Source organism: Fistularia commersonii, chromosome 13, assembly GCF_037954325.1.
Source record: "Fistularia commersonii isolate RoL2024-O1a breed Wild chromosome 13, RoL_Fcom_v1.0, whole genome shotgun sequence".
NCBI classification, from domain to species: Eukaryota; Metazoa; Chordata; class Actinopteri; order Syngnathiformes; family Fistulariidae; genus Fistularia; species Fistularia commersonii.
In genome coordinates this window covers 2506790-2524066 of record NC_141296.1, presented here as the reverse complement: position 1 = coordinate 2524066, position 17277 = coordinate 2506790, and the positions used below count along the sequence as shown (strand labels likewise).

The 17277-nt window shown below is 39.2% G+C and overlaps 2 protein-coding genes across 3 annotated transcripts; both read right to left on the bottom strand.

The window, feature by feature from the left end:
• Window positions 1-880: 880 nt before the first annotated feature.
• On the bottom strand, window positions 881-8307 carry prpf19 (pre-mRNA processing factor 19). Its single transcript, XM_086158727.1, has 16 exons — window positions 8145-8307; window positions 7782-7931; window positions 7184-7260; window positions 6305-6446; window positions 6095-6168; window positions 5917-5982; window positions 5784-5825; window positions 5603-5677; window positions 4918-4993; window positions 4718-4827; window positions 4388-4543; window positions 4188-4257; window positions 3934-4107; window positions 3762-3844; window positions 2459-2564; window positions 881-2355 (listed from the first exon to the last, which is right to left on the bottom strand). The coding sequence occupies exons 1-16, from the start codon at window positions 8161-8163 to the stop codon at window positions 2258-2260; spliced, it is 1518 nt and encodes a 505-aa protein (XP_086014853.1). The 5' UTR covers window positions 8164-8307; the 3' UTR covers window positions 881-2257.
• Window positions 8308-10494: 2187 nt separating this feature from the next.
• LOC147227539 (uncharacterized) lies at window positions 10495-17033 on the bottom strand. Of its 2 annotated transcripts, none has more exons than XM_086158725.1 (11): window positions 16916-17033; window positions 16531-16588; window positions 15810-15824; window positions 15583-15713; window positions 15367-15502; window positions 14158-14442; window positions 13642-13980; window positions 13338-13519; window positions 12135-12236; window positions 11915-12022; window positions 10495-11836 (listed from the first exon to the last, which is right to left on the bottom strand). In XM_086158725.1, exons 1-11 carry the CDS (start codon window positions 16952-16954, stop codon window positions 11618-11620), a joined length of 1614 nt encoding a protein of 537 aa, XP_086014851.1. In that variant the 5' UTR covers window positions 16955-17033; the 3' UTR covers window positions 10495-11617. The 2 variants fall into 2 exon arrangements, with proteins under 2 accessions (XP_086014851.1, XP_086014852.1); XM_086158726.1 differs by lacking the exon at window positions 16916-17033 and adding an exon at window positions 16683-16893.
• Between the last annotated feature and the right edge of the window lie 244 nt (window positions 17034-17277).

The following is a 17277-nucleotide window of genomic DNA, read 5'->3' as shown; positions in this document are numbered from 1 at the left end:
AAAACACTTTAAATACGAATTTAAGCTATTTTACACGACATGGAAACGTCCATATAACTATTTTTCTGTTGAGAATGAAATCCTTTTATGGCTCAAGGGTCGCTGTCGAGGGCAGCAATATTAATCATCGACTTTGGGGAATGACAGCTTTCAGAATGGAAAAGCATTGCTACTTTTCAAAAATATTCTGGAATATCTAAATAACTTAAATGCTCTTAATGTTATTGAATATTTTAGCTCACCTTAAACTACATGTCCAACTTTTAAAAGGACTGATATTCGTCCTTCATTGTACTTCAGAATAAGGCCAAGTCCTGTAACTACGTCAGTTAATTGTATGTTTACTGCAGTATCTTAATACACGTTACATTTAATGCAAAATAAAATAAAAGCCCAACTGCTCGCCATCACTGCAGTCTTATTACAAAGTGGACACAAAAGTCCAAAATATATAGGAGACCGTGTGAAGGCAAATTATAGGAGGGTATATTTTTATAATGTTCCTGTGTACATAATGACATTACCAATACTTCCCAAATCAATTTTAATCCTGTTCAAATTTTCCCTTTTTTGAATATATATGAAGATAAATTTTCCCTGCATTTCTTCTTCCTTAGGTCCATGAGTGGAAAAAAGTTTCAAATCCCCAAAACAAATTGTGTGAAAGGTTAAACAGCAACATGAAGAAAATATAAACATCAGACCTTACACTTCTCGACTGCATTTAGGAATTAAATGATGCTCACATTGTTTTTGACACTGCAGAAATGAGAAGTAATTTCTCATTAAAAATATTAGTCAACAAGATCTGTTTGACAGAATCACACGTATATTTTTTTTTACCCTCGATGAATCCTGTGGTCAGCTGACAAATGGATTATTGGCAATACAAAAGATATTTCATTTTATTGTAAAAGGGCAGAGTTGCAACAGGTAAAATAGTAAACGATGAGAAATATACATTTCAAAAACAAGCAAAGTTGCTTAAATTTAACAAGTGAAAAGGGAAATGAAATTGAGGGGAGGTTGACAAAACTGTTCCCACAGAGGATCAAGAAACTCGTACATTTTGCTTTTGTTTTGCTCAAATAATGTACACGACAGATGTATACTCATCACAAGTACACCGTAAAGAAACATCTCTCAATTGAGAAGTAAACTGTACTGTTGTTACCCCAGTACAGTTATGCAACCAAGTAACACCCAAGTTGTTATACAGTAATCTTATGAAACCTCCCCACAAAACACACCCAACAAAATAAATGGAACTTCTACAGATTAGGAGCAACTAAACCCCCAAATCCAAAACCGAACTCCACTCAGTGTGTAGATCTGAAAAACGCTGTAATAAACAGGGTGAGGTCAAACCAAATCACTTTCCTTTTCTACCTGATGGCCCGCTTGTTTGTTTCACAAGAGGAAAAGCGGCAAATGGGCCCTGATTTGGTTCTTGAGGCCAGGCCCCTGATGGCAAGTGGCTGAGAATAATTATTTTCCAGCCAAAAAAAAAACAACAACTCAAAGCTATGTGTGCCATGATAAGAGAATGGGAGCACTTGTAATTTGTAGATGAGACATCTGAAGCTGGAAAATAAAATACATCATTTCAATCTGAAGAGATCTGTCAATGATGTCTTGTTACAGGAGCGTTAGCGCACTGAAAGTCCCATCACTGGGTTTTGCCACTCCTTCCATCAAATATGAAAACCCGGGGGTCAATCCAGACAATTCACAAGAGCTGTAGTGACAAAAGCTAGTGCGCTCATGTCACAATGTGCCATCAAATCACCCAGACAGTATCATTCCACTGAAATAGTTTCAACAACTGGAGCATAGTGACTATGCATATTTTTAAACAATTCAAAAACTAACTAAAATGCCAAGAATTACATCTGAGCAAATCAAAAACATTGATATACAAAATTGATTTGAATTGAAAGTAGTTTGGAGGTTTAGTTACTCATTAAAATGATACATGCTGAAAAGTCAAAAGAGCAGTATGCCAGCGTTTTAATCTTAGCAACAACGAAAAAAAAAAAAAAAAAAAAAAAAGCCAAACATGTAATTCTAAAACACGTGTGGGTTCAATTTGATCATTTTTGTAGGATCTCTTTATTGGACTAATACTAAAGAAGCAAAATTAGAAGTGATAATGTTCTCATTTTTTCTAAAAATGATAGGCTCATCCAGAAAAGTCACCACTGACACAAACACCATTCTAGCACTGCTCACATCCTCCGTCATTATTTATCATTTTCTACAAACTGTAAAATTTGAGACTTCTGTCCGCTCCCGCAGAAGTGAGGAACTGGGCATTCTCCCCAAAGGCCACTCCAGTCACCAAGCCTGTGTGATCTACAAATGGACGGGAACAAAAACAAGAAAAAAAAAAGCAATCAAGAGTTGCCTCTTCACATCAGATAGCGATGTCAAAACACAATGGTATTTGTAACCTCACCAGTGAAGTTGAGGACCTCGGACCACTGTTTGCAGATGTAGACACGGATGTCAGACCCTGCTACTGCCAAATAGGTACCGCTCTGGTCAAACACAAGGGACTTCACCTGAAACACAAAAAAAATATAAGAAAAGATAAGCATTATTCAGAGGCAGAGTATAAATTAATTATTCCTTACTAGCTGTAATGCAATGAATGAATAAATGTTGAATTTGAGTACCAAGCTTCGATTTCCCATCACTATGTTGGGATCACTACTATAAATCTTTATGGGCGCAGCACAGTCAAAGCCAGTTGTTCTAAACCTGGGTTCGATCGAACCCCAGGGGTTCGGCAGAGGTCAAGACACACACCCAATTCCAATAATTCACGATGATACGCCCCACTTGGCATCGCAGGCTGCAGGTTATCACGCTACATAGCTTAGCCTATCTGCGCTGCAGGGATCTTGGTGCACTCAGTCGTTAACTTGTGACTGTCGTGATGGTATGTCGTGATTTATTTAATATTTTAATCCATTCACACTTATTATGTCGAGCAAAAAGAGAAAGTGGTCGAACGAGTATGGACAATATGGATTCACATGTACAACAGAATGTGATGGGAGTCAGCGTCCTAACTGCATGATTTGCAAGGCTGAGTTGAGCAATTCAAGTCTAGCACCAGCAAAACTAAAAGAACACTTCCTTAAGCTGCATACAGATGGGCAGTAAGTTTTCATTATTGTGATTTTGTTTTTGTGTGAAAATCAGGTTTTGCTGGTTTGGTTCTAGGAACATAGTGACGTTGATGCATGGTTCATTTTACGCACCAGTATAACATATACCTATGTCTTGAATTTTTTTTTTTTTTTTTAAATCACATTTTATTTTTCCAATAAAGAAGGGTTTGGTGAATGCGCATATGAAACCTGTGGGGTTCAGTACCTTCAACAAGGTTAAGAGCCACTGGTCGAAGCATTTTTTAGGACCAAGTGTCTGAATGTATGTGCAGTGCATACATATACACACATACATATAGGGGTCCTTGGTATCAAGTTATGTCTTAATTAGGACCAGTGTTGGCTATTCTGCATATGAATAAACAATTTGCTGCTTCTTCCCAAGACCTACACCCCCAAAGACACACGGTTGATTGGCATCTTATAACAAGTATTCTTCCTCTGAAAATCACAATCGAGTTTTGTGTGCTCCAGCAAAGCCTGAGCTATCTCTTCTCTTCTACTATAGGGTTATGGGGCCAAGAGCCATGTGGAATCATCTTTCTTCGAGTTAGTTTTAAAAGCCCAAGCAATCTTTTTAACCTCATAGTTGTTATCCAGAGTGATGGTCTTGAAATTCTTCAGTTTCCTCAAATCCCACAGTTTGAGAGAGCTATCCTGGGCACCTGGAACACAACACAGCATCAGTTAGTGTTGTCATACTGAGTGGTTCAGCATTACACCGTTCTGCAGAAACACTACTATAAGCTGTCACCTGTGGCCAGATAGTATCCATTCTCAGAGAAAGCGATGGAGGTGACCGGACCAGAATGGCCTGGGAAATTGGCTACATTGGTGCGCTCCTTCAAATCCCAGATCTTGATTTGGGAGTCGGCCGTTCCGGTGCCAAAGATGAGACCATCGGGGTGGAACTGAGCACATGTAAGAGCTGCACAAAGCGAACAGGAACATCTCAGACCAGAGCTCGAATCGACCGTCATGTACGTTCATGAGCATTCAAGCACTCACCACAGCCAGCACTCTCATCAGTAACTTTGGTGAGGACTCTACCGGTCTGGATATCAGAGAAGGCCCAGTACTGCAGGAGATGAGTACGACACAGGAAAAAGGTTGACGGTCAGAGGCGGTAGAAAAATTAAAATCGGGATTTCATGAGTAACAAGGTTTATTCAAAAGGCATCGTCACGCTGTTTAAGCCGTAAACCCACCTGATCCTCAGAGGAGCTGAGCAGGTAGTCCCCAGTGGCATGGAGGGAGAGTCCAGTGACACCTGCCTCGTGGGCACGTACCACTTGGACACAATTGCCTCCAGTGACAGACCAGACACGGATGGTGGTGTCGGGAGATGCAGAGAAAACCACAGACTGGAGAGCGGAAACAGCAAAGGGGAAAGAGACATGAAAATGTATTTAAAATTGCTGTATGATGCTTCACTGGCTTATGTATGAAACTTACATTGTTTTCAGGAAAGGATTTATTTTGATTTAAATACCAGGTTAACCTAGAATAATATAGGGAAAGGGCAGGGACAGCTCTACCTGGGATGGATGGTAAATGACAGAGGTGACTTTTTTGGTGTGTCCCTTCAGCGTGGCAACAATCTGCTCCTCAGTCTTGTCAAACACAACCACTTTCTTATCAGCACCACCTTGAAGAAAATTTGTCAAGTCAAAATCTTACGGGAATGATTGGCTATTGAACGGTGGAATTCAAATCTAAAAAGACAATGTAGATGTACCAGTGAGCACTTTGTTGGTGTCTGAAGGACACAGATCCAGAGAAAGAATGCCAGGCACACTGGCGCTATGAAGACCCTGAAGGAAACACACAAAACCTGTTAATAATACGCATTGTGAAGTGAGATTTTAAAATTAAACAGACCAATTGATCCACAGCAATTTATTATGGGTACAGCATCAACAAGCGATTTAAGGAAAAACCAGGTGTTTTCGCTTAGAGTTCTTCTATTAATTGCACATAAAATGATCACAGTAAACTGGCTCAAACCCCACCCACCCACCCTGGACCAGTGGCGTCAGAGGCTTAAGGATGTAAACTGCATGGAACGCATAACAGCAAACTTACGACTTCAGACAGACCTATATCTTGACAAATGGGCACCCATTAAAAAATATTTGGAGAGTTGAAGATATTATCTCTATTTGACTGAGTTAGATGTTTTTTTTTGTTTGTTTTTGTGTTGTTTTTTTTTTTTTATTTTATTTTTTTGCTTGCTAGTGAGGAAATAAGTGACCTATAAAGAATATTGTATAATGTGTATCTTGTTATGAGGTTTTGTAAGAATGTGTGTGACTCTGTTAAGGAACCTGTTCTAATAAATGTTCAAAAATAATAATACGCATTGTTTGGAAAAAACAAAACACTGAAAAATTGCATTGACTTGTAGTCAGGACTCTACGTACAGCATGGGAGGCCACTTGACGGTATTTGCTGAGATCTTCAGCTCTAACCAACTCCTCTGGAACTGTTTTCCCTCTCTGTTAAAAGAAAGTGTAAGAAATATCATACATAAGAATTGATATTACCTTACGTGATTACTTAAGGAACATTGCTGCATTAAAACTTAAGACAAAGATATCATACCTTCTTTCTCTCTGTGGTGAGGATTGTGGCTTTGTCTTGAAGCTGCATTAAAGTAAAATGTGAATTTGAAGGGTTAGGTGTGTGCTGATATCAGGGACAGGCAAATGTATGATTCGTAGAATGGCAACATTACCTTCTGGATGATCTCCGGGGTCATTCCCACTTGTTCACTAATCTCCATAGGCTCTCCTGCAGCGCCCTGCGGCACAGAGAGCAGAAATTGATTGTGTGAGAAAGACAGGAAATACGAGGTGACGTATATGTTCAATGATTTGTATCCTATTGGCCAGAATGACAACGTAATAACTCACGACTGCAGCTGGCTGAGAGGCAGGGACTGCTTGAGGGGCAACAAGTCCAGCTTGAGGTTTCAGTGTGGCAAGAGCTAGAAACAAGAAAATAGGAAACCCAGGTTTACTCCTCTTTGAGCCCATGATGGCAGAGGGTACATCACAATAAAAGGTTGGTAGAAGCATTGCAGAATTTTCATTAACAGCCACAGCACTGTCTTATTAACACACCTTCTCTGGCAGCGGTGACCTCTTTGGTGAGTCGAGCGATGACTCTGCAAGCCGCATCGTGTTGATACAGAGCATGTGACAATTCTTGGCGAGTGGTCTGCAGCTGCTGCCTCAGAGTGAAACTGTGAAGCATTACAGCATCCTAAAGGCAAAAATGACAAACAGAATCTTCATTACTGATGTGGAAGGCCAAAGGAAAACTTTTTGCCGTGTATTGTGTATGTACATATGAACGCATGAGAACAGTTAGATAATAGTTTGTGTTGCTGTTGGTCTCTATGAAACAGGCTTTCATTTTCACCAAAGTCCGTTTCTGAATTTTTTCTTTTTTCATTAAATGATTCATCAAAATCCTTGTGTGGTCGATTCATGCATAATTCAAAATAGACATACATGTACAGATGAATAAACATATAAATAGGCCAATGGTATCTAGCGTTTGCAATGTGGTTGTTCTAACAAGTGGGACAAGAAGGAAAAACAGAATTGGAGATGCAAAAATTTTATTTTATGGATGGCAGACTACAGTGGTATGGTACGTTACGTATTGTAAAGTTGGGGTGCTGGAGAGTCAAATTGGTTCGTGCGCATTTGTCCTTATTATGAAATGTGCAAAAAAAACCATTATTGGCTGATCACATGTGCATTAAAATTATTGAAAACCCCCGAGTAAAATAGTAGCAGTGACTCTTGGGTTTGACATGGGATCAAACAGACAAATGACAACACGAAGTATGGATCGTCAAAACAATTATCTTTAATCGTAACTGTTTAACGATGAACTTGTTGCTAATTTAAAATTTTAATTCCAAGCTTCTGAAAATGCTCAGCAGAAATACGATTTAAGATCCCATGCAGAAAAGTACGAACAATCCTTACCCACTCATCTTGGAGTGACTTGAGAATGGCTGGAATACTCGTTGCAGACGGAGCCTTTGGTCTGATTGGATGGGACACTAGTAAAAACAACAAATTTGAACAGATCACAGAAAGCAGCTACAGATAGTATACATTTATAATGATTTCATACAGTATAAGAGCATTAAATCATAACACAACTAAGAAACAAACAACATTCATCAGTTGGGTACGGCACAATAATTATAATAATAATTACAACCACTTTCTCTTTAGTGTAACACGTAACTATAAATTGTATGTAAATGTACATAATTGGTTTGAAATAAACGCTGCTTTCATCACTCAGGAGCAGTTAAAACAGTTTGTCCAAAATGATAACATGCAGGAAATTTGAATGGGTTCTTGCCTTTGCATTTGCAAAGGTCTCCACAACTAAATACATTTTCCTCATATGTAGTTCCCACACGATCTCCCTAACGTGTTTCAGTAACAGAAATTGACAAAACTCGCGGCTCACTCCTAAATCGGCTTCAGTAGAGACTGAAGTGAGGCATTTTTCCCTATATTTTTTATCTCGGTGTGCACATTTAAGAGGTAACTGATAGAAGATCGAGACCTTTGATATCAACGAGCTGCTCTTCAGACAGAGGCTGTCCATTCATCGGATCCGTTCCATTTTCCGCGATGTACTTCTCGATCAGCCGGCGCTCAAACACCTGGTTGGACACCGGAGAGACGCACGGGTGCTCGGGGACTTCGTTGGAGACTGGAAACGTTTATAACATCTTAATTAGCAACAGAAAATAGCCAACAACATTGTAACGCCAAACAATCATCACTAGCCACAGAAATATCTTGAACGGTGGCGCTGCATGCATGGCCGCTAACGTTAGCTAAATTAGCTATAGCATTAGCTTGCTATTTAGCTAGCTAGCTTATGTTACCTCCACGTCTGATCAATGATTTTTACTTCACTTACTTGCACAAACCAAAGACATCTTCCGAATATAATCTTAAAAGTCTTCTCCGGTGATTGAATTGCGTCCACTCCGCACTCTAATGTAATTTACTGTTATCGTACTCTTTACCTATGTTTTGCTAAACTTGGAAGTAGCACGCTGTTCTTTCATTGCATGGATGTATGAAAGACCCTGTAGGAGGCGGGGCTTCGCTTCGCTTCGCTTCTATGGGCGCGTAGTCGACGAGCGTTTTCCGCCTTCCCGGGCCCATTGAGCATGCGCACTGAAGACTTCCTCTGTTAACGGCATGTCAACAGAGATCTTTTTTATTTTTTTTTATTTTTTATTTTTTTTTTAATTAATTAATTAATTTATCTATTTTTTATTGAATATAAATAGTACACACAAAATATACATATGTACAAGTAAACTTGGCAAGGTAGAAGTGAATGTCTATGAAACAACCAGGGATGAAGAAGCAAAGGACATAAGGACATTCGTTCTGTATGTAATCAGAAGTTAATAGTGTTAACGGTTTGTGAGAAATGTATAATGCTAGACAAAAAAAGAAAGTAAAAGGAAATAAATGAATAAATAGATAGGCAAATAAAATTGAAATGAAAGGGGAAAAAAAACTTGCAAGGGTAATATAACATGTAATTAAGTTGGTGGTTCAAGGGGAATCTCAGACATCAAACTGTATATTTTTTGGTTTTTGGATTTTTCCATAAGTTTTAAGATTTTTTTTTTATTTTTTATTCAAAATCGTTTATGAAGAAATTAAAATTTGGGTCACATTTTTACATTCTGTTTTTGTGAATGAAGAACTTGGCCAGGCCTAAAATAACATTGACACAGAGTTCATCTCTTTTGTTGCTTAAAAGTAAACCAAATGTTATGTCATCTCTTGAGAAGGAAACCGGTGACGATGGAAAATTATCTTTAACCCATTTTTGAGTTTTAGCCCAAAAGCCCTGTACTTTTTCGCATGAGAAAAATATATGGTCAGTGGTTTCAATGTTGTCTTCACAAAATGTACAAATATTATCTTCAAAATTAAAGCGTACCCTCAATAATTCCTTAGATGGGTAGATGTCATTCATCATTTTGAAGTGGGTCTCTTTTGCCTTGGGGGGTATGGGTAGAGTCAGATACATAGTTCGCAGCGTGGCAATCGATTCCTTATCAAATTTATTTAAAATATTATTTTTGTTTTGACGTCAAGGGAATAAGTTTTCTGTAGCGTGTCAACAAAGATCACTTGACTTTTCATACGAAAAAAGTCATTGTTCGAAGCGAATTTCATTTGAACATTTAAACGTGCGATTTCACGGGTTGTGATTCTTCATGAGTAAAATGATTACAGGGACTTTTTTTTTTCTCAATAGAAGTCCATGGAGAGAAATTCTTGCAGGGCCCAATAGTGACCCTGCTTCACAGTTTTTGAGTTCCATTGATAACGTTCTAGTAATGGCAAATAATGAATGGTTATGAAAATAGGAATAATTCCTGTTGCAAAAAAGCAAACGCTTTGTTGATAAACCAGGTTAATTAATGGGATTGCAAAATAATTTCTTATCAGCACAATTATAACTGCTGCCCCTCCTCCTTTCTTTTTGAATTTCAGTCAATTTTCAAAAAAAATTCTCGTAAATCTTCACCAAATTTCAGATATTCTGTGTCTCTGCAGTGTGTCGCGGACATTTAGATGGAAGGATATATTTATGGTTGCAACAGCCCAGGCCAAAATTATGTTCACCAAAATCACACATTCCACAATTTATGTCAGTTATTCGACTATAAACTTCCTATTCGCAGGTCATTAAAATAATAAAATTAGATAAAATTTTATTTTGGTAAATGATCGCGCTAAAATAAAAAAAAAAACTAACCGTATCCTGATATCAAAATCCTGCAACCCTTCTTTATTATAATTTTTATTATTTACCAATTCTCACCAAACCCAGCTGTAAAACTGTTTCTGTAAACATGAAGCTGCAACTTTCAGATCAAAAATTCTTCACTTTTCTTATTCTCAAGGGAATATACTCTGCATTATGTTTACATTTGCTCCTCTTCATCCACTACTTGTGTGTATTTATTCATCTTAACTTTTTAAACTTTATCTCTGCCAGATTTATACATGCCAGTTAACAGCCATGGCACTGTAGTACAACTTAAAAAACAAACAAACCTTAAAATTAAAGATGGGAATTCCTAGTTTTCTTCATTCAGAGTTCAAGCGTCTCATGGACCCGGGGCGCCATCTGCTGCCATATCTACCTCAACCGACCTCTCACATAAAATCACACAATAATGTTGAATGACAGAGTATTATCTGAAGAAAAGTAGGGTCTCTGATTGGGTCAATATAAAATATATTTCAATAAATGTTATCGGTGAATATTGAATCGACACAAATGTCTTTATCGGTGTGACAAGAAATCTCGTCCCTCAGTACATTGATTATTCCACTTTATTCTAATAGTGTGAGCTGGTGAATTGCAGGATTTGTAATAAAAAGCATTTTTCAGGCCTTGTCTAGTTAAAATACAATATTGCCTTTATTCATGTGCAGCCCATGAGTCCAGACATAACATTTAGCTCACTGCCTCCTTTAATACTTTATTTCCAGTTAAATGGTTACATTTTCTGCTGTTATTACTGTCTTTAAATTTCAAAATAAACTTTAGAATAACAAATAAACATATCTACATAACACAAGTCAGTCGGGAAGATTGGGTGTTGAACATGATTGAGTAATATATACATTAAATTGCAATTTACTGATAATACACAAATAATGAATATATTCACACATACAACATATCGGAATGGGGGGAGAAAGCAATTTGGTAATACCTACTTTCCTAAGGAAAAAAACAAACAATGATGGTTAACAGGTTATTGCACTATTAAGTTGAAATTGTTACACTTCATATAATTCTTATCAATTCTGACCACGGTTACCTGAAGGGTACATACGATATATAGAGCTTCAAAAATCGCTACCTACAATACGGACGGGAACATGACAAATTAAAGTTGAGGTCATTAGAAATCACTAATTCTGGTCAGTACTTCCACTTTCCCTTTTGTAAATACCTGTACCTCAACTGTAATTGCAACGTACTGGAAATCTTATCATACATAGAAATATATTCATATTCAGTGAGAGTATGCAGTGCAGATGACGCTGGTCCTGAGGGTCTGGAGGTAGTAACAGCAGATGCTGGAGGAAACTTCAGAAGCAACGTCAGCCAGTGTCGTGAAATGTAAAATATGGAACGGTAAGAATTGCTTTCAAACACTCCCCAAAAAGGTAATTGTTCAACTGGCGATAACACACAACACTGATGTTGACCTATTTCAAAAATCAGGCTTTGATACAAAAGGCACAAATTAGTTATCTTTTTTTGTTTTTTCATAATACAAAACCTCCTCCGTGTGTGGCACCTCCTCTTTCCCTATCTCATCTCTCATCTGCCGCGCCCTATAAAAAGTTCAGTTTCTCCGAAGTATAAACACTGCACGATTCAGATACGTCCACATCTAGAGGCAGTGTCGAAAAATAGTCGTGTGACGTGCTCCATCTTTCCTTATTTTTATCGCTCTTGATCTGAAACTGAACGCAGTCTTCCGAAGAGTGGAGGCAGTCAGAAGCCCCGGGTATCGAAAAGGAAATCCTTCTCTGCTCCTCTTTAGGCGTTTCCTGTTAAGAGGGAATGAAGCTGTGCGCTCAAAACCAAAACTTGCTGTTCAAACGTTTACCAGCAGAGAGCCGTTTTACCTCAGCGGGTGAAATGTTACAAGGGGAGCTCCCGGCCGCCGCCCTCTGAAGCGCCGTGTTCTCGACCCTTTGCCGAGATGGACTTCCTTCTGTAACAGGAGTGTAACCCTATAAAACAAAACAGTCACACATGCGTCACGCCGGGACACACGGGAACCAGAATGATAGAAGAAAAATGAGAAGAAACGTAAAGTCATTTCTTCCAGTCCATCAGCCTCACAGTATGAAGCGGGCTGGATACTGGGGTCCATTTCCTCGGTGTTCCAAGCTGTTGAGGGTAACTGCAGTACCCTAAGTTCTGAGGGCTGGGTTGGCTATAGTCCTACATGTAACACACACACATGCAAACAGAAACACATGTTCAACTTAGTGGTTTTATAATACACTACTGAGGAATGTTGCAGATTTCTAATATTTTGAAAATAATATTTTCTTTTCTTTTTATCACAGTAACTTTACAATGACCATATTCAGCATGACACTAAGATGGATGATATCAGAATTAGGAAAACCTTTATTTGGCCCCCGTGGGGCAATCGGGGGGCCCATGGGGTAGCGGCATCAAATTGTGAAGATCAAAGAATAAAATTAAATAAATGAATAATAAAAATTAATTAAAAATGAATAAAGATAAAATATATATGTATATGTATGAATAAATGACTGTACAGAATTGTGTAAATTTTAAGTAAGCGCGCTCTGCATTTATGAAATAAATATATCATGAAAAGTTGCCCCTCTCCTCCGCCTTTTACAAGTTTTCGCAATGTTTTGCATAATAATTGTCACACCAAAATTCTCTAAGTTTCTCACAGACTTTTGTTGTGCGAACACCAACCATTTATTGATTTTTCTCTCTTTTTTTTTTTTTTTAATTGACAATGGAAACTTCGAGCTGACGTTGTCGGCTCGATATCTTCATTATGTGTTTTAGGTTAAGATTAATCAGGGTTTAATCAGGAAATCACAAGTGGCATAATTAAACTGTCAGTGACTCCTTGAATCCTGTACAGAAACATCTTCACATTCAATTGATTTTAATTCTTTTTATATTTTCATATGGTTTATCTCCGTAGCCCTTAGGATACTGACCCATCTAGGATACTGACATTATTCAACACCAAAAGACCAAAAGAGCAAACACTTCTCCTCTCGTATTATTTGTAGCTTTGTTTTCTCAAGAAACTCCAAACTCATTGGAAAGAGCTCTGTTTGGAAAATTATTATTATTATTATTATTATTATAATTACTATTATTTATTATTGTTATGTTTTACTTAAAACTCTGGCACGACAATTTCCTTCGGGATAAATAAAGTTTTTTTATTCTTATTCTTAAAAATGCAAAAGCGTTCAATGTACAAAGTCCTTCCACGGTATTAATGAGCTGCCAAACGATCTTGGTTTCACGATTGTTCCTCACCTGGATGTTGACTCTTGGAGGGTTGGCCTGCGGGGTGCGATTTGTTCTGAGGCCGGCGATGATCTCCGACAGGCTGCAGTGGGGGTAACGCTTCATGAAAAGGATGAAACCGGCCAGCGAAACGAACATGCCGGAAGGGACGGTGATGGATTTCAGGAGCGCTCGCCATCGACCCCCTTTTTCTGGAACGATTCAAGATGTCGGGAGTGCAATGGAGGAAATTGCGAAAGAGAGGATTCAGATACGTCCCGAAACAAACGAACAAACAAAAAAAGAAAAGGTCAGGAAAATAGCTGTCACTCACCAATTACTTGCAAAAAGGTGGAGGACACCAGGTTGCCGTTCCCATCTCTGATTTCATAAACTCCGTCGTGCCTCGGAGTCAGCCTCACGATGACGACCTCATTGACGGAGCCGTTCCGGCCCACAGAGACCAGGCCTCTGTACCGCATATCATGATCCGTTACCTGGCCGTCCTGGATCAGCTGCACGGGGCCGCGCGGGGGCTTGGGGTCAAAAGGGCCCAAGGAGGATTCATCGGGGTATCGGGTGGGGGTAAATATGAGGTGGGCATGAGAGACAGGGAGAAAGAGGGGAAGGTTTAGAGACTCCTTGGTGAAGCGGGTGATATTGAAAGTATGTCCTGCATCCATATGCAGAGATGTGAACAAAGGATGGAGGAAATGGGGAAGATGAAGGGAGCATCGTGTGAAAAAGGGAAAGATAAAATAAGGCCATTACTGATAGCATGATCCTAAGGTTGAAGAAATTCATCATTAGGTGATTAAAAGTCATCCTCCGGAGGTGTCCGTCTCCTCACCGCGGACAGTGAGTGTACTGCGTAACAAGACTTTCCCCTCCGCATCTTTCACCGTGTAGTTTCCCTGGTCTTCTTGCGTCACTCTTTCAGACATCCACACCTTCCTGTCTTCCAGCAGCCGGCCCCGACCGGCCTTGCTGGCGTCAGGGTGCGTTCGATTCCACAGGACAATCGGCACGGCCTCCGGTGGAGAGCCTCGGGGCGAAAACTCCAGCAGCGAGCCATTTTCGGGGACGGTGTGCTCAAAGTTTTCTCCGTACTTCCTGTTGTAGGACTTGATGCATTCTGAAAACAGGAGGCAGGGACAATGATCGCAAATGCTTTTGAGGATTTTTCACGACTCGGCACATCATTTTGGTTCACGTCATCAACTTTTTTTTTTTTTAATCCAGACGTCCATATATAAGTTTGCAGTTTCACCTAAGCAAGATTTCTGTAAAAGGTCTTCTTATATGACAAACAAGGCCTTCTGCTGCTTTGTGTGCAATTAATTATTTCACAAGCCAAACATTTGGCTGGAATAATCCAGTCTCTTGATGGGAAACCCCTCATTTGAATAAGTGAATAAGTCACTAAAAAAAAGACGATGTCATTACTTTACCAACACTCAAATAAAACATTACTTTGGCTAACTTGTCTGAGTCAAATGCACTGATTCTACTTCATAAGACATTTGGCATGATAAGAACTAAAATGACCATCCTGGAGTTGTAGGCCTCCATCATCTGTTTCTTGTCCATCCAGACTTAAATAATAATCTGTATGCGATGCAGGAAAAAGGATGGACTCCAGTCCTTTGAGTCGCATCATTTAGGCTTTCAGAAGGATGAATGCCAGACCTTCTTTCCAGAAGGCGAAGCGGATACCGCGCTTCAAAGAGTTACATACTCTCCATTTTTTTCCACTGTGGTGGAGAAGTATGATGAGTTTGAGGTTTTTGTGTTTTTTTTTTACATGAGATTTAATACCTAATTTTCCTTTTGGTGATTCCCTTATCAACTTCCAGATTACCAAAGAATTACAGAGAATCTTATAACACTCACCAGTAAACTATTAGTACAATGCATAAAGTGGCATAAAAATCAGCTGTTTGTGCTACAACGAAAGACTCTCCGATCAGAATCGAAAAGACAAGCTTGCGGTGACCTGCATTTAGGTCTAGCCGCCTCTACTCGCACTAGCGCAGTGACAAATTTTCCCAAATCAAACCTGAAACGGTCAGATGAACGGTCTCGTAGGTGAATCCAGAAGATAATTTAATGGCATAAAGGCCCTGGTCTGCGTGAGTCACATCTCTCAGGACGAGCATCTTATCTCTGGTCCACTGAAACCGCGGGTCCTTGACCTGGAGATAGAAATAAGCTCTCGGATGTGTATACGAAGCAAATGAACACAAACGTGACTGAAAGACCAAATTCCTCTCACCACAGTCTTTTCAAGTAAAACGCGCCTTGGTCCTTGCGGTTCGGGTGTAAATGTCACAACTCTTGACGTGGAGTAAACTGGCAAACGGAATTCCTTCCCAGCACAAACCATTTGGACTTCTTCCCTCTCGCCTATCGAATCGAAAGAGGGGAGTCAAGCCACATATCTAGACACTCGCTGTATGTCCTCCATGAAGGATAAGAAATGAAACGTTGATGTACGCTCACCTAGTACGACCCAACCTGGGATAAAAGCAAATAAAACAATTATGATTATTAACTAAGTAGGGTAGTAGCTCAAATAATTAACATAAATACATTAACAGTGAAACAATCTAAAGTTTGTCCAAATACGAATATTTAGAAAATAGTTCTTCTCAGAATATTCAATGACATTTATATGATTCTAGTCTGACACTTGTTATTCATATTCAGCTATGTATCACTCTGGCATATACGTCTCCTGCGTTTTGACCTTTAACCTGTGAGAAAAAAAAAAATCCAAATCTATCTTCCCACCACTGCAAATACACAATGAGAATAAAAACAGTCTCAAAACTCCATCCAAGATGACAGGTTGTGATCTTATAAGCACTGCCACTAATGTCGTATGTTATCTACAAGCTCAGAAAGTTTGTGTTACTAAAACAATGTCTGGATACCAGAACATGGTTGAATCGATCAATTCAACACGTGCTTGTACTTTTTTAATTTCCAAATTTGTACTTTTTTTTAATGTACTATTTAGGGATATTCTTGATTGTTTGGCTCTGTTGTTGATTTAACGCCTGATAAAAATCCAAGATAATCACGAACTACTGAAAATGAAATTACTTCTCAATGGATATGATTATAAGTGTGTTTACAATTGGCTAAATCGCCAAGTTGGTTAAATTAGATTTAAAGAGAAAAAAAAAAGGGACAAGAAAGATCATATTCCAAAGCATACCCAAAGCAACATTGAGGTTCAGGAGGACAACAAACAGGACGCGCAGTGACATCTTCTCCTGTTAAAAAAAAAAAAGGTAGATAAATTAAATTGGATAAGCAGGGGAAATAAGGAGTGATGGGATGGAGGCAAGCATGATTGTCATTCATCACCATCCTCCGCTGAAAACACGGCGGGACATCATCAATCTGCAGTCAACAGGAGGAGCTTCGAGCAAACGGCCATAAATGTGGCCCATATTTATAAACCGGGATTATCCGTGCAGCATCGGATGGCTCCAACCATGTCCTTCCCGGCCGCTGGGGAAACATTAACAGCACGCCTGCGACCCGTCGATTATCGATCACGCATTGGTTATTGTTTTCGAACCGTAGCGTGAACCCACCTGCGGGATGCGTGGGAAACGAGGCCACGTCCAGGTCATTTAGAAATGTTTACATGAGTGAGAATAAAAAGGTGCAGACGCTGATCCGCAGTGCGCATGCGCAAAAGCCTCCTGTTTAATTTATGGGAATGGGTACGTGTATTCTTCAAGGCAGTTACGTGACATACTAAGGTGTTTTTCACGGCTGTTCGGTGTTGTTACGCCTTTAGCGCAAGTTACAATCCGAGCGTCCGAGTGCACAGAATCAAATGGGGCCTTGCCACCTATCTTGTTTGTTTGTTTCTGTTAATTTTTTTTCCTTCACCAGATTCTTAAAATGAAGCCCAATCTCAAGATACACAAATTTCGTATGATCATGTCCT